This window comes from Cavia porcellus, unplaced genomic scaffold (genome assembly GCF_034190915.1).
Source record: "Cavia porcellus strain 051 isolate PalLab524CR breed Dunkin Hartley unplaced genomic scaffold, mCavPor4.1 scaffold_2, whole genome shotgun sequence".
Taxonomy (NCBI): domain Eukaryota; kingdom Metazoa; phylum Chordata; class Mammalia; order Rodentia; family Caviidae; genus Cavia; species Cavia porcellus.
The window spans coordinates 33,557,825-33,579,938 of record NW_026947485.1 but is presented as its reverse complement, the minus strand read 5'-3'; the positions used below and the strand labels follow the sequence as shown (position 1 = coordinate 33,579,938).

At 35.6% G+C, this 22,114-nt stretch overlaps 1 protein-coding gene across 12 annotated transcripts in view; it reads left to right on the top strand.

Moving 5' to 3' along the window:
- Positions 1–22,114, top strand: part of Pde1c (phosphodiesterase 1C) — a 599,125-nt gene that overhangs the window by 543,071 nt on the left and 33,940 nt on the right. For 8 of the 12 annotated variants that reach the window (XM_063240402.1, XM_063240411.1, XM_063240417.1 and 5 more), the window contains one exon: positions 2,794–2,871. The exons of 2 other annotated variants lie outside the window; for them this stretch is intronic. In XM_063240402.1, the coding sequence (XP_063096472.1) occupies positions 2,794–2,871 (78 nt within the window). Of the gene's footprint in view, positions 1–2,793; positions 2,872–12,467; positions 18,840–22,114 lie in introns of those variants that run through there. 2 more of the 12 variants (XM_063240419.1, XM_063240428.1) reach the window with 2 other exon arrangements.

Sequence of the window (22,114 nt, the reverse complement as noted above, 5' to 3'; positions counted from 1 at the left end):
TTAGAAGTGGAAACGGTAAATGGAAACCTAAACTCTAAAACTTGACCTTCATTGGGAAAATATAAATGGAGAGCTTGGATTCTAGAATCAGACCCATTTGCTTGGTCTGTGGTTTTACTTTGTCTGTCCCTTGAATTTATAGTCCATAAGATGAGGAGGATAATTATTTTAGAGCAGTTCCCTACAAATAAGCAAAATGTGTAAGATTAATTTGTCATTTGTTCCAAAATGATGTTAATCTGTATTTATGATATTTAACTTGATAATTTTCTATAAGTTAAATGCTTAAGTCTGATGATGGTAAAAAAAACAGCAAAAAACTTTTTTAAAGGACAAGGGTAGAGGGGATTGGGCTGGAGATATAGCTCAGCAGTACAATTCCTGCCTGGCAAGCATGAGATTGTAAGTTTGATTCTCAGTACCAAAAACAACAACAAAAACCCACACACGAAACAAATAAAAAAAAAGAATTGAGATGTGAGATGTGTTTTATACTTGTATCAATTCCCCATAATAAGTATGATTATTATGTACTGCAAATATGTATTAATAACAATAAAAATGTTTAAATGACTTAATTTTCAACAAAAACAATTGAAAACAAACAAAACTCTGAAATTTATAGTTCTAAGTAATTCACCACTTTCTAGTTTTGGAAAGCACACACAAATTACTTTTGTTATCTGACAAGTATGGTGATTAGTGTTACATTTACATTTAGTTTTTGTGAAGATACGTGGTATGATTTATATAAAGTGGGTAAAACTATATACGGCAAAAGCTTAACAAATGATAATTGTAGCTGTCTTTGATCCCATTCTCAACTGCTCAATCCACAGACATTTTGGGGTTACATCAGTTTTATTGCCAATGAGAAGTTTGTTTCATTGCAACTACGTATTCACTAAAATACTTTTTTTTTTTTTTTTTTTGAAAGAATTGCTGTATCAAACAAGTGACTTAAACCAAATCTACAGTAGTTAAGGAACAGTTTTGCCACCAGGGGGAGATAGATATGCGAGGTTGAATTCAGAAGTAAAGCCCAGGTAGCATTTCAAACCTACACTGATAGAGTTGACCTAGATAGACTAACCTAGTGTTTGCCCCTATATGCCTGCAAGCAGGAAAAACTCAAATGTCAAAAAATTCTCAATATTTTGACCAATTGATTATGCAGTAACTTGATCATTTAGTGAATGAATCTTTTATGAGTTTTTCTATTTTCCATAATACTGCCTTTATAAAGAGATTGTTAATAAGAATGTAATAAAGTGGTGCAGACACAGTATTTAACACATTGAGTTGCACAAAGTTTAAAAAAAGATAAACTTTTCTCATATATCTTTGAGGCTTTGCTCACTCCAATTATTAAGATCTTTTTGCTTTAGTAAATACAGAACATTGCAGTAGCAATGTATTATTGGCTTTGTGCAGGCCAGAAAGAAAAGTACCATTAGCAACATTGGTAAGGAAAATGTCCAGAACACCAAAATTAGGCTGGAGGAAGCCACACATGTCCTTTTAATGTTACAGTGGCCTAATACTAGTGGACTTGCTCAAAGACTATTAGATTATCCTAACCTATACAAGACTAGGAATTTTTCTTCTCCCCCACCCCCGGCCTTCTTTTCTTTTCCTTTCTTTTTTTTTTAAAGGACCAGATAGAAAATGTTTATGGCTTGCATGTCTATAAAGCAGTTACCAACTTTGTTATTGTGGCATGAAAGCAGCCATGACTATGTGTGAATAGGGGTACACCTGCCTGCTGCTAGAACATTTTTAGCTCTTCTAAATGACCCATGAGTCATAATTTGCTGATTCTCTTTTTTGGAGAATATGACTGTGTTTAACTTTGCTGTTTATTCTTTAACCCATGTAATTATGAAATTACTCTATTTTAGAGGTTTTTCATAAGGGAAGATAATCCCAAAGGATATAGTTTTATTGCCTGTGGGATATAAAATTTTGTCTCTAACTTAGTCTTATTTTAATATATTTCTTTTTTATTTTAAAGAGATTAAGACAAAAGAGGACAGAACAAAACAGATCAGAACAATGTAAGCAACACAGTACTTTACCACAAGACAACCCGATATTAACAGTAGCTACCATAGTGTCTCTTTCTTTGAAATAGTTGAGCATACCTTCACATACAATAGTATCAAACATAACAAAATAGTATAAAATCATTCAAGAGAATGAAAGTATTACAGGGCATTCAGAACCAAATATCAGAAAATGAACAATGGCTACTATATTATCTCATTTTGTTTATACTCTGTATTTCTAAAATGTCTGTAAATACCTATTCCTTAGTAAGAAGGGTACCATTTAACTCTGATGTAGAATAAAAACAACTGTCACTGCCAGAAAATGCATTAGTATTGAAATACATTTATCATGATGCCTATAAGGTAGACACTATTATCTCCATTTTGCAGATAAGAAGATTGAAGCAAGAGATATTAAATAGCTATTCATTAGTATAGCTTATATTTAACTTAGATTTTTTATCATTCTACAGCCTAACAGTGGGACTTAAACACCTTTCCTGGAAGATAAAAACACTATTGACTTAAGTAGAAACCTGTCTGACAGCAACCTTCAGCCTTAATTTTTTATTTTCAAATTTCCAGAATTTAACGTGGTTACAAAGGATATATACACTCAGACATGTACTCCATCAAACTACAAACTATGCTGCTTTTTTTTTAACCTTGACAGGTTGAAAGATATTTATAACATCCCCCTCAGCTGTACACATATACTGTTTGTCATATTTATTACTTCCAGGTGATTTGAAAGATGGTAAAAATAAGACAGGCAAGAAAGATCACTCCAATGTTGGAAATGATGCAAAGAAAACAGATGGTAAGAATATCATTCCCATTACATTTTTCCATAAAATGTATAATTATTGTAAGCTTGTTAGAAACATACCTAAAAATTGAAATAGTGGTTGTTAATATATTCTTATTCCCGGAAAAATATACTTCACTACATTTACGCAGTACTGTTATTTCCTTTTCAATAATGTACAAATTATCGCTATATCTTTTCCTCTCCACCATCCTGCCTCCATTACATATTCTTTTTGGGGGGGGGGGGTTGGAGGTGGTTTGAGACAAGGTCTCAGTATGAATTTCTCCATTACAAATGACATCCATGCTCTTGCTTTTCTTGTTTCTTTTTTTTTTTGTATGTGTGTGTCCTAAACTATATAAAGTTTATTCTAGACTTGCTGATTATAAAGCAATGGAATAACACATACTACTGGTGTGTTTTATAAGTTTTTGATCATCAATCTGTTTTCAATTTTTTTTTTACCTTACAAAACCAGGAATCTATTCAGTGTTAGATGAGAAATACTATATATAGTTGTAGAATATGACTTGGCCAGCAGGAACATGTCCTAATGGCAATGCAAACCAAAGTTAAAGCGAATCCACATCATGAAGTGTTTCAGGAGCATTACATTTACTTTTCTGAACAATATTCCATTCCTTCTAAAATTGAAAAGTTGATAGAGTGTCTTCTATGCTTTGAACTATCAGGTTGAGAAATATTCCCTCTCCTTTTACATAAACTTCATTGTTTCTATTGTAATGTAAGCTCATTCTTGACTAGTCCTTCGTGTGTTGAAATATTTTGTAAAGAATGAAAGTTTGTGGGGAGTGGTTTTGTTAGGAGTCCCACTCTCTCTCTGAACCATTTGTCCCGGAGCCACTCTATGTGATGCTAATGTATTCTTTGAGTAGTTTGCATAGAATACTTACGAAAAACATATGCTAGTGCTAAATCTTCAGTTGGAGGCAAAGGAAGAAATCTGAACACAACTTCTCATAAATCTTCAGAAGGAAACAGCCCATTCAGCTTTTAACTGTAAGACATATTATGCTGTCTTTACTTATAGGCATAAAATCTGTTTTCAAATTTTTCCTTCTAAGGTCACTCAAAGAATTCATTTCATTTGTGGGGAACTCACACCTACAATATTTCACCAACTTGTTTATACAAATGGAAACCACTTACCTAATAAGCTTACTCTCCTTGAATAATTGTAAGAAATGAATTACAGACATATAAGACAGAATTCAAAATGACAACGTCTCATCTAGACTCTCTTATAGGAAAGGCTTTTCAAATGCCAGGGGCTCCATGCCAGGCATCATTTAACTCTAGTCGAGACAGAAAATGTGCAGCAGAAGAATGGTGTCAGCTATAAACCCAGTGACTGGACATCTGCCCCATTCTGCATCCAGCTCTTTGCTTTCTGATTTGAATTTCTACAGCATAAAAGCCCAGGATAAATTAAGCCTCAAATTTTTAAAAAATAACCTTGAATCTTATGGAAATTTTTTTATTATGCTGTAGATAGCTACTATAATTCCATGATATAATTATTGTGAATTAAATTCTTACCTTCATCAGTCCCTGTATTTTATTTGTGCCCCTTTTAACTGAATTGTTCCCAAGTATTTAAAAGATTGAAATAATTTATGGAAAGATATGAAATAATTTCTGTGTACTATTGCACAAATAGTGGTAAAGTTTAATTGTCTAATGAGAAGAATTCTTGTTCCTATGAAGCCTTGAACAGGTCTCAATATATAGACAACTATAACATCTAACTCATTTTCCTTCACTGCTTCAAGAAAAATTTTGAACTTGAAAGTTTATACAAAAACATAGGCATAACAGCTTTGTATTGGACTTCACTGGTAAACTAAGATAACCTTAGTGATCATTCCTACTGTGTGGTGTTAAGCTATGGGCTTCAGTGACATGTATTTTAGACCTTTGCCAGAACTAAAGCTAATTCATGGTGTGATGAAGTGGAAAAGATTTTGATGAGCCTCATCTACTATTTCTCTTCAATTATTAAAACCTTATGCATTAGAAAATTTTACCAAGGAAATACATACATTGGTAAATATATTTATTTTTGTACACTAAGTAAAAATAATGTTTTTAGCATTTCTTTTACTGTATCTTGTTATGTTTGATGATGAGGGAAAGGATTGATTTAATTTTCAATAATCTTATTCCTAATCCTTGAAAATCACTGGTGAATGACTCTCTAGAATTTGTGAGGAGGGATATCCGTGTGTAATTTATGCCCACTGTGATCTAACCCACCAAGGCTTATCATATTTAGCATTGTAAACATTCAGAGAGAAACCACTTGGTGATTTCCAACTCTCATGACCATGGGCACACACAGAAGGAAAGAATGTGTGCTGAAATGGTAAATTACATATTAGCATAATAAGCATAGTGCAGGTACACATTATCTCTATTAAGCTACTAGAGGTATTTTTTAGTACTCTGCAGCAATAATTTTCTAACCGACTGCAAAGAATGGATGTCCTCTGAAAGTACTTTGCTTACCTCTTAGGAGAAATGTACAGATGTAAAAAGGTGTAAGTCTCTAAACAGATTTCTCTTAGTGCTTAAAGTTTTCCATGGTCATTAGGACACTTGCAGGGTGAATTCTTTTCATTGCATTCCTATCCATGTTTATAATAGCATTGCCTCTTAGATCTATCTCAATTTATTATCATTGCTCAAAAAAATACAAACATGACCTTCATTTTATTTGATGCCATTAATAAAGACATGGTAAGAGCCACCTTTTGTGTCTCTCGAAAGATTAATTATAACTAGACCCTCATGATTAATGAGCCACATCCCAGGGAAGAAGTTCAGTTGGAGCCTCTCCTTCAATGAACATTAATTTTGGGAATCAGAGTGGAATGTTTGTGGGTGTTGGCTCATGAAATTTAATTGTAAACTGTGAATAGGGGAAAGTGTGAATGAAAGATAATCTATGAATGTTTGCTTTTGCCCAAGAAGTAACATGAATTGGGTTGATTGTGTCAAGCTGGACTGTCTTGATAGCTGTTGCTACCATTAGGCTGATTCTGCCAAGAAAAGTCACTATGGATCATTTTATGTTCCCTGTATACTGACAGTGCAAGGGGCCCTCCTGTGTTGTACCCCTTTGTCTAATCTTCTTTTTTGGTCACATATTCAGTCATCACATTTGAAGATATCTTTGGAGTAGATTATTATTCATGTTAACTTTTATCATCCTTCATTGCTTTTCTAGGCTATAATTTTGATGAAACTTTACAGTCTTTAAGACAAATATTCTCAAATGTTTTCATTCTCGTTATTATTTATCCAATTTAGCCTATCATTCTTAATAAGCTCTACACAAGCATAATGATGTCCTCAAATTACATGACGTGAAAAATCGGCCAAGGATAGTGAGAATTTTGAGAACATCATGTACAAGACAGTATCACCATAGCAATAACCTTGAATCTTTCTAACATCTGTAAAAATTAAACCTTCATAACTTCAGTGCTTAAGTGTTTTTAATAATGAATGATTTTCACTACACTTCACCTAAATGTGTTGCAAATTTTGGTCATACCCCTAAAACCAACATCTGCTGACCTGAGGCAGTCTTTAAAAATAGTTAATCCCACTGAGTTTTGAGCTTCTTCTCATTTCTAAGGGTAAAGATAAGGTTTTTTTGTTTTTGTTTTTCTTTAGTTCTGTGTTCATCTATGTATCAACATAAGGTGGGCATCTCTCCTTAGTTAGGGAATTGTCCTTCATGGAAAATCCAGCCACCTGGTGGGTTATTTTCCATGAGTGTCAAGGGATCAGACATCTGCAATGCTTTGGTTCCCATTTAAGATGAGTCATCCCAAAAACACATGTTCTGGTTAATAGCCCATTTCCTTTAGCCATGTGTCCATGGAAGCTCTGTGAACCATTTATTTAACATCCTGACAGTAGGTAAAAGCTATGTTTTAGCATGAAGAGGAATGAAATATTTTTAAAGGAATTTTTAAACTCTATTTTTTCAAGTAGTTTGACAAATCTCTAAAACTCTACTCTTATGTCTCTCTCACAAGAAAACAACAAAGCATTGTAAATGAAAGGGAGAATTGTTATTTTTAGGTGCCTGTTATCTGAGACCATCTGGATAAGACCTCACTAATTAGATTGTAAAATGTTTTGTTTCTTAAACACTTCTATTTACATATTTCACTGTCATTTTCTGGTTAATTTTGGAATGTGTACTGTAAATTGACCCAATAGTAAGAGTTATTTTGAGCTCAATGATGTTGAAACCCAATATAATTGTTTTTTTTGGTTTTTTTTTTTTTTTTTTTTTTTTGGTGGATTTGGGGGAAATCTATTAACTACGCCATTACTGAAGTGACAAGTGGTCAGATAGGATAAACCTAAAAAATCTACTATTTCCTTTTTGCTGTGAACTTTATATTCTGGGAGCAAAGCGTTAACACTTACTCATGATTCTAGCACTGATGAGTCATGGTGAATTAGAACAGTGAGCACTTTTGTTACAAGCATCCATCTCAAATTGATGCATTTTAAAATATAATGTTAGGTCCAGTGAACATCCTTTGTGCTCTTCAAGGAGGTATAAAATAGATATCCACATGACTATAAAGAAGAAAGATAGCATGCAACTACTAGAACTGAGGAAAACTCCTGACATTAATTCATGCTTTCTACATGGCTATAGCTATTTAGATCCTAGTCTTTTACCAAATAACTATATAGTTGAAGTATTGAATAAAAGTATATTGCACTTCTTGTTAATGATAAAATTAATCTTTTAAAACAACTTTCCTTTGCAATTATTAGTACATAAACATTCATTGTTTCACTCTATCTTCTAGACATTTTGTTAGGCTAATAATGTACCATTGTATTTTAAAGAGACCTGATTTTACAGAGAGGATTAAAATTTTGGAACTGCTAGGGAAAAATTGATTTTTCTTTTTTCCTTAATAGTGATTCTTAGTAATCCTAAAATAAATATTGGCTTGTTTTCCTCCTACAAAATTATATTTTGTCTGAGTCTATACAAATAATTGTGTAAATAATTGGAGTCACAAAAGTAACAACACATTTGCAAAGGAAGCTCTATTATTAATAAAAATTATAGAAAATAGCAGTTACCTCTGATATAACTATGTACCAATGCCGGTACCTAGGCCTGTCTATAATGTTAATCCCATTTCTTGTCTAGACACCCACATGGTCAAAGAGCTATATCACAATGCAGTTTCAATAAGTATTTCAGCTTTCCCCTCCTGATTTATTCTTAGCATTTCCCACGGAAGGGTACCCTGATCTTCAAGTGACGACATCTGTGTTCTAAGTATTACCAGCTCAGTGTATGCTATTTTTATTCTTTACCCTGGAGTTGTAGTGAAAACATGAAAGTTGGGATTTTTTTTTTAATTTTTTCTTTCATTCATTCTGAAGCATTTGGTGCTTTTCCTGAACTAACAAAATTGAGAAAAACAAAAGCATTTTGGCTGTTTCAGATCAAAACCCCAACCCTCACCTTCTTGCTCTGCAGAACTTTCTTAGTTTTTATGGTCCTAGCTTCTTAGTGGCTTCCCAGATTCAAACTCTTCCTTGTGGAGGGCGTGCTGAACTCTGCCTTCACCTGTACGTACCTCTGTGAGCAAGAGCTGGTGGCTGGTCACCAAAGCAGCAGCAGGACCTGATGGTGCCTGCCTTTCACTTACTACCAAGGGTTGGGTGGGTCCTTCAGCACTGGGAGAATTGAGTATTTTAATGGTTCCTTAGGTGTTAATGTCCAAAATTGATAAAACACAAAGTAATAGCAGAAGATGTCCTGGGGTATGCAGACAGAAGAACAGTCAAGTATATTAAATTTGCAAAGAAAGAATATGCTAATTAAGGAAGAGAAAAATCAGCAAAAGTTGATGAGAAAAGGTTGTCACCATTATTATTCTGAGTGGTATCATAGATGCTACAAATCTAAAGGAAAGGCAAAGAAAGAGGGCTAGAAACAGACTTACGAACTACATTCCTTTGTACTGCTCTTATTTCTGTGTATCGGATTAAATGGTGTATGTTAGCAGATGATGGCATAGACAAGGGTTTAGGAAGTTATATTGTCACAAATCTCCCCCCATTCTCTCTCCCTGCCTCCCCTCCCCTTCTCTCTCTATATATACGTGTATGTGTATGCATCTAGAATAATAAATGATCAAAGTGTCCTAACAGTGCTGTAGCCCTGGTATTATATATTCTAAATTAATTTAGGATAATCCTCCTATAATCACATCGTCTATTATTTGGGGAAGGAAAAACCATGTACACATTGAAAGTAGCCATTTAAGAGTCAAGAGCTTAGGGAATGTGAAATCTATACCTGGATGAAGCCTAATAACAATCTCTAAATATTATTTTTCTTAGTGTTTGCATATTATTAAAAAAACAAAATCAAAACCTATTCATATGCCCAATAAAAAATTTTTGGCATTTAAATTTGGGCTTGGTTTTTCAGAAGATTTATTCTTCATTTGTTTTTCTGTTTAACATTTTACAGCTTAGTCGCTCACCATGTCATTTTTTTTTGTTTTGTTTTGTAAAAAGTTGATTCTATAGAAAGATAACTGCAGCATTTTTGCTGGGTCTTGAACATCTGAATTTCAGCCCATTTTCTGCTTTAACAAAGTTAGTTTTGGTGAGTTTGAATTTCAGTAGTAGTTGAATGGAGCTGTAAAGACAACCCATTTACCAAAAATGCAAAACAAATTTTTTTTCTTTTATACCCCAATGTCAGATCCTTATGAAACTTGCCTCAATGGCTATTTGTTTTTTAAGAATTAACGTTAGAATTTATAAACAGAGTTTTTAGAGTCAAATCATATTAGCTTGAACTTCAGCTGTTTCCTAAAATAATTGTGTTTAAACCAAACAGTTGTGAAATCTATACATAACATCTCTACTTACCAACAGAAGTAATACAGGAAGAAGGGAATAAGCAAAGCCAAAACTTATCTCCATTTCTGTGCACAAAGTTGTTGAGATATTATGTTTCATTTCCCTAGGCTAAATACATATTTGTGAATTTATATATCATGTGTTTCAAAGCCATCACAGCTGCCCCTTGTGAGATGTAAGAAGTCTTTGATTAAGAGGTAGGTAGGTGAAGACATGACACTACAATATTTTCTAGAATTATTTGAAGATAATACTAGATCCCATTTCAATTTACCAGTCGCTCTTTAAAAAGTATGTGAATTTACCAAGTCTTTGTAAATCCCCTAAAAAGTGGGTATAGAATCAACAGAATTCAAAGTGGCTATTCTGAGAAGTCATGAGTCTCAGTGCAATGTAAAGTGACCTCTTACTCCTGCCTTCTGGGTCCTGATTTTCATATAGAGTATTTTTTGATCTTGCTCATGTTTGCTCAATTTCTGTTTAAACTGAAAACAAATAAATACACAAACTCAAAACTCAGCAAAAGTCAAAATTTTGAAAAATGGTAGAGACAGTTATTTCCTGTCATGTTTATCTATCACATCTACTTCACACTTAGTCCACTTCCTTTCAATTTAAAAAGATAATATAATTATTTGCTGCGTATTACTGTGTTTGGCATTGCTACAAGCAGTGCGTACTAAAAAGATGAATGTTTCCTTACTCTCAAAGAATCTGCAGTCTGGGGCAGAACATCATCCTGTACAGAAATATGAAACTAGGCAACTGTGACCTAAGAGGTTCTTAAGCAAAAGTTACTTTAAGAGGGGCGTGAGTTTCAGAAGGCCAAACTGATGGCTGTATCATACCATTTTGGAGCATGTACCTCGTGTTCTTTACTGTGGATTGATGGTACTTTGGAAACACACATACATTTTAAATGCTTAAGCTTTGTATATTTGCCATTATTCTTTATCATTTGACCCAAAGGTCAAGAGGAAATTCCCTACGCAGAGGGAATGCTCCCCTGTGCCACTTAGCCAGGGAGGAAGATCTCTTCTCCTTGGTCCTTGTATTCTACTGAAACTCTGAATGCACCTCTTAGTTTATCTGGGAACTCACAAGGAGACAGCAGGCAGCTGCTAAGCCAAGCTGCTTGGAAGGGCAGCTGCACCATTCTCCTTGTTGACTAATTGGATCTCGCTGTGTTTTTTATCAGCTAAATCCAGCTACCTGTTCTTAGCTTCCTTCCAACCAATGGATCTGTTATTTAAAAGGCCAAACTCAACCTTATATTATCATAACAAAATTGTGTTTTATATGTAAGGGCCTGGGAATATCATTTAAAGTGTTTAGTACCCCAATGACCATCTGAAAGGAATCCCGTTACATATGACCTTAAGCCTAATAATGGCATGACCAGAGCACTAAGGAGAAAGACCTGTCTTGCAGCTCCTCTGTGGACCAAATTGGCCATAGCTGTAAAAATCAATGGAAAATTTCTAACCCTTGATCTCAGTTTTTGTTTGACCTGCTTCCCTTGCTGGCATGTTTTCAATGCTAGTATCAGAGTAGAGTGATTAGGCAAAAGCTTTTTTTGTTGTTGTTGTTGTTGCTTTTTCCCAAATGAACAAATATGCTAATGGAGGATAAACAAGAAAACATCAAGACCTGAATAAAGAAAGAAGAATAGCAGGTGGCCTGGATCAATGGCCCTTGGAAAATTGAGAATTGAATGTAATTACAATAGATCCTAAAGGGTTGTCCTTACTCCCACTAGTTTTCTGCCCAATTTCAGCTAAATCTTATTTAGAAGAGGATTTTTAGTTTTTCACATTGGGTGTGAAACTTTTCCTTGTCCTGAAATGCCTGGGAGCATCTCTGTACAGGATGATGTTACCCTTCCTAAAGTCTAAGCCACTTCACCCTTATCTCTGTGGAGCCCTGCTCAGGAGGTAACTTTTAACTATAAGCATGATGAGTTGTAGAGCCTGCAACACCAAGGGCAGTCAGTAATATAGTGAGGATTTTGTTTTTTTACATTCTGTCCAAGATTAATGAAATTACATTGGGTGGAATATGCCAGGACAAAAAAAAAATCCAGTGTTACCTATTTCCATTAATTTAGTCCTATTTCTATCTTTTTCATCCACCCATTCCTTTTGGGTCCAATGGAGAACTCAGAAGACTTACTCAGCTACATAGTGATTTTGGCTGAGGCATGTCTTACTTTAAATGTCCTTGGAAAACTTCTAAAGGTGGGGCAAGAATTCTGAGAGACAAAAACATTGCTTTTTGCTTAGAAATTATTGAGATTAGATGAATCAGATTTCTTCTAATCCCACCAACCAGAATGGCAGCCATGGTCATCTCGATTGCTAAGTAAAATAGTTTAATATCCATATTGCATGAACCAAATATTTAATAGTCAGCTTTAAACAAACTATTAAGTTTGCAAATATATTAGTGTTTAAAAGTCACTGCTGACATTTCCCACTCATGATGAATGAGTGGGAATGAATCATAATACAAAAGACCACCATGGCCAGTCCTGACTGTTTAATTGATCCTTTGTTTTTTGTCCCCCAGATTTTCTTTTCTCGAGACCTGGAGGATGGGGTGGGGGGGAAAGGCAGCATTGACACTTTTCTTTTTCTTTTTCTTTTTTTCAGATTCAGAAGAGTAAAAAGACTCACATACACTAAAAGAGGCTGCCAATGTCTTGCATCATTTTAGCTGAGCTTCTTCATTCTTCTTCTCCTTCTTCCACAAAGACCCTTACTGGGAAGGTGTACAACTTTCAAAAGCAAGCCCCCCTGCCCGGCTTTCTCTCAGGTCATCTCCTCACAGGGGGTGACGACTTGGGGGTTGGCTTGAAGTGTTAGAACTCTGAGGAATTTTCCCATGACTAAACAAAACCACTTGGGATTTTTGCACAAACCTGAAGGGGCTTCCTAAAAAGCCTTTGCAGATGATTGGGCTTTCATGACACCTGACTGGCCTGATGAGAATGGACATCCTGGGTATGTTGGGAAAGGCCTACGAAAGCCACACACAGTAATTGCCATTTTATGACTGTCACTGTCATTACTTTAAATGCTTTTGTTTTTGTACTGGCTACTGATGGTGAATATAGCCACCCTAGCTTTCATTACAATGAAAATGATGATTCCAATATCTGGATCTGTCCTAATTTGGAAACCATTCATTTTCTCCAATTTCAGACCTAAAAATTGTTCTTATGCTTTTTTTCCCATTTGTATAATATGAAATGGATTTCATGCTTAATTTATTTTATCTGTGCAGTCATGAATATAAACCTCAGTGTGTCAGCCGATGACTATACTGTCAAGTGGAAACTCCACTGTTTCCATTGGGCAGCATCTGTTACTAAGGAGTTACTGAATCGTTGACCACTGGCTGGTCTTCTCATCACTTTTCTTTCTTTCCTTTGTGTAATTCAGGGAAAAGATAAGGGAACTAGTGTCAGGGAGATAGGTCCGATTATTCTATAAATTTTAGTGAGTCTTTTAAAACTAGTTAAGAGCTGATTATAGCACAAATAAAAAATAAGAATAATAGATATGACAGGGAAAGGGAATAATGATGTAGTTTCCTGAAACAAAATGAAAAGTGGGATAGCTACAGTGGAATGCAAAAAGGTGTGATTTTTATGAGTCTTAAGTAGTATGATTTGGAGAAAGTTATTCTTACCATGTGATTTTGGGTCACCAAGACTAACGCACGTGAATGTTCTGTGCTAAATCAGGATTAGGAAAAGAAAGAAAGTGAGCCAGAATATGGGCTGAAGTGTAACCCCACTGTGATTTAATTTCTACATTAAAAGCACAAAAACTATACTTAAAAGTCTCTGCATCACGAAAGCAAAATGTTCCCATTTCATGAGACAGAAAAAGGAAAGCTGGATGTGGTCTACAAGGGCTTTGGCTCCCTGAAATATTTCACTATAGAAAGATGTGCAGAATAGTACTGTACGGAGTACACAGTAGGGTGCTGTTGTGTGCACAAGTTGCCTCTCTCGGTCTTATATTTGGCTACCTGTGACACATTTTTCCATTGCCCTTTCTGTTTTCCTAATTGATCACAGTGAATAAATGTGTTCTTAAATTCAAATGACTTTAGGTGCCTAAATAGTTCAACTAATGAGTAAAATAAGTCATGTCATCTCATGGCTGTTGTGAGACAGGCCATTTATAATGGGTTTTGGCATCAGGGAATAAGGAACAATGGACACAGTGAAGAACTGACAAGGGCTGGTACTGTCAAAAGGAGGCAGCCCACAGTCAGCAGCTAGCTTTGTGCTATGTAGGGATGAGAGGTTCTAATTACCTAAGTTTTTATGTAAATACTTTTCAAATTTTTACATATTGGCAAATAACTCAGAAACGTACACTGTGCTGGTCAAACAAAACAAGACTATGAATTACATGCAATCCATGGGACATAATTTGCAAACTATGTTTTTACAGATGGTATGGTTTTGTATAGGAATTAAATACAGCCAAGTGTATGTCAGCTCTTGACATTGAAACCTGGACCTTTACCTCATTTCTATTCTGTATTTTTGTATGTGGAGCTTTTTGGCCAGCCAAAATAGAATGCCTGCATCTTCCATTTTTATATTCCAGTGAGCACCACTATATAGTATTTTAAAATAAATAGGAATATAGCCATTGTTTTCTAGCACCAATAAAGATGGAAGTGTTTTCCATTTGCTTTATGTCATTAATTAGCTAAAAAAAAAAACAATAGGAGAAGAATTTTATACCATACAGAATTTTACCTAGAATGCTCAGTGAGAAAAACAAAAACTCCATGTAACTCAGTTTTAAATCTCTTAAAGGTGTTTTGAAGGTACATAGAGTAAAAGCGCAGAGTTATCTGTTTAATAAAATACAAAATAATGTGTTTCTATTATGAATTGCTACTAAAGATGATAAAACATTAAAGTAATTAATGTAAATCAGTATCAACTGGAAAAATATTTCCAAAGTTCTAGCTCATTTTCTATGGTGTTTTAATTCTATTGAAACTGCTTCTCGCAAGTTGAGGGGCAATACAGGACAAACATTGTCCCACTGCAGTGACGGTGGCATCATACTCTGTTTTACACACTGCCTCAGGGCTTGTACACCTGACTCGGGATTGACTAGAATGTGAAAACAGAAGTAGAACCATCCTTACTAATAAACCACAGGTCCTAATAAACCACAGGTTCTACGCATCCTTAGGTAGAACCCGACAAATGCAGTCTGCCCTTGAATTTGCATCTTCATGTCACTAAACACATACACAAATTGTGTTCATCTGGAAGATTTGGTGGCATCACAACTCATTCTTAGGGAGGTCTGCATTCCCTTCTTTATTTATGCCTATTTTTCCTAGGTTATGAGCCCAATCACTTATGGTAGAAAACAAAAGACTTACTTCTATGTCTAACCTACTCATTCAAATGAACTTTTTCTTACTGTCGACATTCTTGGAGCTTTTAAAAACTATTGAAAATATTTTATAGGATCCTATTATGGAGGTAGTATACTTAACAGTAAAATAGTATGAAACACCTGAAACCCAAAAAATAATCTAATGATTATACACATTTCATTTGCAGAGATTAAGGTACTATATTTTCCATCTGGAACTATGTATTTAGTAAATGTAAAAATGAAAAATAACGAGCAACACTATCATGGAATAAGAAAGACAGAAGACAAAAAGAGATGAATATGGATGAATTCTGTAATCCGTATTTTGGCAATAAGGTTGCTTGACTTTTCACTATTCTCTCTTGAATGACTTCTTTAAATAGATGGATAGGTAGATAGAACATATAATATATTTTCTTCTACTGTTACTTAATATCTGAGCAAATACTTAGATAATAGAAATTACTTTGTAGTATTTCCCATACCATTTGGATTAAGCAAAACAAAACAAAAAAGGTAGCACCTTCTCCTCATAGGCTAGAGAAGATTCTGATATAGAAAACCTATGTATGTGGAATTATATCACAAATAAAGAAAATGTAGGGAATTCCGGCAACATTTTTTGAGAGCTTTCTTGTCCAGGTTCTGAAATGCCCACACAAATCACAGGAGTCATAACATTGGCCCAACACAGTTCCCAGTACTCAGCCAGTGTTCAGAAAACACATATAAAATTATTGAAAGTAATTGCACTATCCTCCTGTCAATGCAAAAAAAAATTTCAAATTTACCTAGAAAATGCACTCAACATCTCCTCTCTTGCCAAGCTATCACTGTTTATGAGGCTTACATTCTAAATAGATGCAGACCCACCCTGAGAAGTAGAAAATAGTAGATCATTCAGGGGAAGTTGTCAAAGCCAAACATGAAAAATAAATTTAAAATGTGTATGGCTTTCTAATTTAAGAGAAAACAAAAACAAAGTGAAAGAATCTTAGAACAAAACACAGTTGGTCTGAGAATGGTGTACCAAAAAGGATGATGGCACGAGTCTATATGAAACACCAGCAGTTTTCTTAAGAGTCTTAATTTGAAGCTTTTAAAAATTAAAATAGACTCTCCTGAAGCAAACAGGAAGTTCTATATGTGGAGCATGAGAAACCATTGCACAATTCTCTTCCACCAGTATTAAAGTGGACATAGCCTTGAACCACATCAAAATTAGATGCTAAAGAACATAATATTGCAATGTTTTATTGGATCTTATTAATGAATAAATAGAAAGTAATGCTTATAATTCATCAACCGTGATTCATGATTAAAGACCTCATTATCTCTGGGAAAATGAACTTAATGAAAAAATCGTAATGAACAGCAACAAGATTTTATGAAACATCCCTCTGGGAACCAAGAGACATATTACCTCAAGGCCAGATTTCAGTTTTTAACACTTACTGTCTTCGAAGACACGGAGAGGCACAGAAATGACACTGCAATTAGAACGAAACCAGTGTGACCTATATTAGACAATTTATCTGATTAGTAAATATAGGTCAAGGAAGATTAGAAAAATGGGACATAGGCCTCCGGAGGTCCTCACTGGACATTTGTAAAGGACAGGTGCTCCTCCCTAAAGGCCCAACAGGAATTGCTTCATTGAAAGAACTTGTTTTCACATTAAGTAACTCTGGAATGCAATAGGAGCCTAAACTACAAAGTTCAAGAAATTCAGATTAAACCACACAGCTGAGGTGAACTGACATATATCCTGGCTTCAGTTCTCAAGCAGAAGTGGGTTAACCGTGGAAATGGTAGAGTTCACCAAATGGAGCTGGACCTGCCTGAGTTTGCCATTACAGAACCCAGAGAAGCACAGTGATATGTGGGCCCTGTCAGCTCCCTTGGTACACTTACTCAGTTCCCCTGGAGAGACCTTGCCACCCTTTCCTCTGATAAATGCTGGCTGAAGCTGGACACAGTAGGTGCCATCTGGGGAACCCGTCATCTCTGCTTTGGTCAGCTTTAGCTCTGACTCCTGTACTTTACTCTGCATTTTTCATGAGAACTCACTTCTGCACCTACATTTCTCAGTTTATGGTGCAGGGTAACTCAGTTAAAATAAAGCCCTTTAAAACCCAATAACTTCTAAGTAGGTTGCCCCAGAGACACATCTTGAAATCATCTTTACTCCTGTCATGATCTATCTTGGGGTAGGAATTTGTATTCTCTCCATGTAGTTGAGGAGTTATATGTGTGATGGTATGGAGATACAGAACATACCTATATACATGGATTTATAGTACAAATCTACAGCCATAAGTATTGTCTAGTAACTGATTCTATAGATAGAACTATAAGATATAGCTTCCCCTTTTTTCTTGCTTTGATATTTTTATATAATTTTATATACTGTTAAATTTTTAAATATATACTTTCTATGTTCATTTGTAGAGCTCAATTTTGTTTCTGTCAGCTTTTTTTGCCTGCTGTACAGCCAGATTCTTCCCAAAGATCACCACCTAATTTAAATATCTTTACTGTTTCATATCCTTATATTTACCCTTTCCTTCTCACGTTTTTCCACATTTCCAAAAGTTCTCCAGTTACCTTTGTCCAGGTAAACCATTCTGCTTACAGTATCATTTTAATACACAGAAGTGCAAAATAATGGGGGGAAGGTATCACTTTCCAGTGAAACCCATATGAAGGAGCGTTGTGTCTCCATGGCAGGACAGGGGTAGGTTGGGAGCAAAGAATAGATTGGTGAAAGGAAGCAAGAATAAGGAAATAGTTATGAGAGCTCACTTGCTCAAAGAAAAGTGAGTCACTTTGAGGCCTATAACACAGTTATCTTCCCTTAGTGCAGAGTGTAATTTTTACTGTCACAGGTTTTTCTGCTTAGCATGTTATGCCCTCACCAGGGGACTGTAACCTGTCACCTGTAAGGGTTCCGGCCAGATGTGAATGGAAAACCTCCTCAGCCTTAGATTTTACTGCATTGCAGATCGGAATTAATGCCACAAATGTTCAGTAAGATTCAAAAGAGAAAGGCAAGCAGAACCAAAATTCCAAACTACCACCCAGATCATGCTGAATACATAGTTCTTTGGAAGAACAAGGAAGGGATCTCTGAATATGTTCCTCAAATGCTCTTCCAAACAGAAAGGAGAGATGGACTTTATTAACCGCAGTGATATTATATACTTCCACAATGTGAAATATGCTCTGGCAAAAATTTTTTTTTTTCTGCTCACAGTTTATGTTCATACATCAGAGGGCAAGAGAATGACTGTCCACTCTGAGGAAGTGCTCTGTTTCCTAGGACGCTGCTATGTATTAGAACAACCTATTCAAATGCCATAGCTTCATTTCTCCAAATGAAAAGTTTAATTATAAGGACTCATGTCAAACAGTTTGCTAAGATGCTGTCAAAGAATTAAAGTTGTGTTTATTGTAAATCTTTATTTCACAAATGAGCCGGAAAGTCATAGAATGTATAATTTCCCTCCAGCATCAGTAATGAATAAGTACTTGTATGTTCATCTTCTGATTACTAAATAAAACAATGAATTAAGCTCTTAATTGGAAATTGAAAAATTAAGTCTGTTTAATTTTTTAATGTTGTCTACATTATTTCCAAAGATTTATAGCTTTTCAAAGTTTCTTCTCTACCACATGTCCCCCAATTCCCTTGTAACTCCCAAGTACCAAGTGCCTTCACCTACACTCTAGCAGATGCTCTGAAAACACAACTATATCATGTTCCATATCATTTTTTTGACTGATGGATGAGGTAGATGGGTTACCAGAAGCTCTTCTAAAGACATAGGAAACTTCAGCATTCATGGGATTAGGCTGATTTCTAAAGGTCATTTTCAATCAGGGTGCAAAAATATTAGTGGTTTTACACCCCTGTGATACTTTGAAATACCTCACTTTTTACTTTCTCTTGAAAGGCCTATATTTGGAAACATTTTCCTGCTCTTTAGGAGTCTGACTAGCAAATAGTCATAACCCTTGTTTGTGGGGACAGAAGGGCTTTAATACTGTGGACCCCCAGCCTGCTTCCTTGAAATTGGCCACTAAGAAAGGACCTCCTGGTAGTGACAAGGCCTATTACACAAATGCCAGCTCCCAGTGGGCTGCCTCTGCATAATGTTCTAGCGTAGCCACTGGATTGTTACCCATTTTAGAAAATATAACCTTGCAGAGCCCGCCTCTACCCTGCAATCTGGTTGTACTGTAAAACCATTACTCTTATCAGACCATTAATAAGAACTTAAAATCACTTGTAACACCCAGAATTAAGCACTGCATATGGTATTTCCTTATGGTCTTGTACTATGTGTTTTTACACAGCTAAGGCCATACTATATACTTAATTTTGTATTATGGATCACTCATATAACATTGGTTTATAAACATTTTTCCATTTAAAAAAAAAACTCCTTGCTAATATAATTTCCATAGTAACATGATGCAGTATGTTATTTTGTGACATTGGCACATTTTATTAACCACTATTCTACTGTGATGGTTATATTTTTTCATTTTAGATTTTGCATTTTAAAATAATATAGCAATGAAGATCTTTGTGTATGAGGCTTTGTCACACTTCAGAATATCTCTGGAAAATTTCTAGATACACAATTAAAATTATTCTGTTAACATTTTGTGGGATCCTCATTCATTATGCCCAATTCCAGTGCGTACTCAAATGTTAAAAGTCATAGTTAACACATAGGGTAAGATATCTTGATATCTCTTGTGCTTTTTTGATGAACAGATGTAATCAAGTCACACCAAAGCAAAACAGTGTTGACAGTATTGTATTGCGGAGGAAAATATTATTTAACACTGAAAATAAGCTGTTCTCATTTAGACACTACTGGAAGACAACTCTTAGGAAGGTGTGTGTGATTTGAATTTCTCCCATTGTTCATTGATTCAACATGCTGAAGCCCAACTTAAACTTACGTTGATATACTTTCTTTAAAGCTGTAAAGGAGCAAAAATAATTTGTTCAGACACTCAGGCTTGATGCCCAAATGGAACACAACATTGGCAGATACACTTAGCTTTAATGATCAGAAATGTATGGGTGTGACAAAGGCATTAATTTATAATTAATGCTAAAAAGTGTTTTAAAATGCCCAAAATACTGACAAACATTTTCATACCTGTGGCGTTCCCATTTACCTCTGCTCGGTGGACTTGAGTGTATCATAATAACACTCAGATCATTCATAATGACTCCATTTAGTCTCAGATGGCTCTGAAATCACCCTTTCTGCGGCAGACATGGGCCTGGCCAGGCTAACCCTATTTTGTAGAGAGAAAGTGGTGGGTAGAGGTTAAGTTGCAAATCGCTACAGAATAGCACTCGTTGCAGGATATCCTGATTCTTAGGGTGAGTGTTTACTGTGAGACAAGCAACCTTGGCTATCACTTCATGGTCTTTTTTGTAGACTCCTGATGAATTGCACGTATTGCCTTTTAGATAAAGCAACTAAGGACATTAATTTGAAGTAGCTGAAAGCTACTTGTTTGTCAAACAATACCTCAAGTCACAAAAGCTGTGGTGATGACATTTCTGCCCTGAGCTGACTGACTGGGTTGTATACTCCCTGTACGTTTACTGTGGGTAAAGGATTATGTAACTCTTGACCTTCAAGTGCTTATTTCTTAAAAATCACACACACACACACACACACACACACACACACACACACAGATGCACACACACACGTTCTTCCTCTTGAATATAAACTGAACAATAAGAGTCGTATATTGCACTTTACAGTTTGTTAGTTTTGATGTCTACTCTTGCTACAGTCTCACAATTATGTCCTAAATGGTTGTTTTCACAAATAAATGAAGAAAATACAACTTGATGCCAGAACAGATACAGCTATTTATCTATTTGTTTTTTACTTTGCCTGCCTTGTTTTTAAATTATTTGAGATTTCTAAAATCATCTAAATTGATTCATTAGTTTTTTTTTTAAATTAATGTTGTCAAGTAGATCCAGGGTCACAAAGTAGGGGAAAAATCTATATATCGATATGCTTGCCATAGAAGCCTGTCCAGTTTCCAGCAGTAAGAGATAAATGGGATTCTAAGCTTCGTGGAAACCCAAATGGAAAGAAATCACTCACAAAATTCAGTGTTCAGTGGTCTCAGGTCTCCTACCTGAGACCAATTAAGCAACATCCTTGGGTGAAGAGCCCAGAAGTCAGCCTGTGACACCAAATGACCCTTATATAGAGCCAAGATTGAAAAGCAGTGACATTAAAGTCCCTCATGGAGCAGCATCTGTGTGTGGACTTCTACAGAAATCCAAGAGCCAGATGTATGCGTTAGTTTGTCTTCATTATCTGCCTTTGTGGTATATAGGACAGTGCAGTGTGAAGGCCAGAAGTGTATCTGGATCTCTCAGCTTAGCTTCTGATGTTTTCCCTGGGATGGGAGTAAGGGAAAGGTAAAGACGTCTAGAAGTCAAAACTTAGATGAACTGGGTATTTCTCCTATGACTGGAATACTGAGTGATTAGTGAGCTGGTACTTGCGGAGTAGAAGATGTTGTCAGGAAAACAGCCTCAGGGAACCTGGAGCCAAAGGGAGGCTGAGAACGAGCCATCCACTGTGGTCTTCAGTGCTATCTGAAGGTTTGGAGAAATCAGAATCAGATTTGTGTTATGTTCCTCTTCTTCCCATCTGTTTCATAATTATGAGAGGCAGGTGGGAATGGAGCCCTTCCTGATGGACTGGACATTCATCAAGCATACAGAGAAAGCAGCACTTAAGGAAGGGATTACAGACCTGCCTTTTCACTTACCTAATGCCAGGAAAGATCTAGCTCGCTCAGGGTGC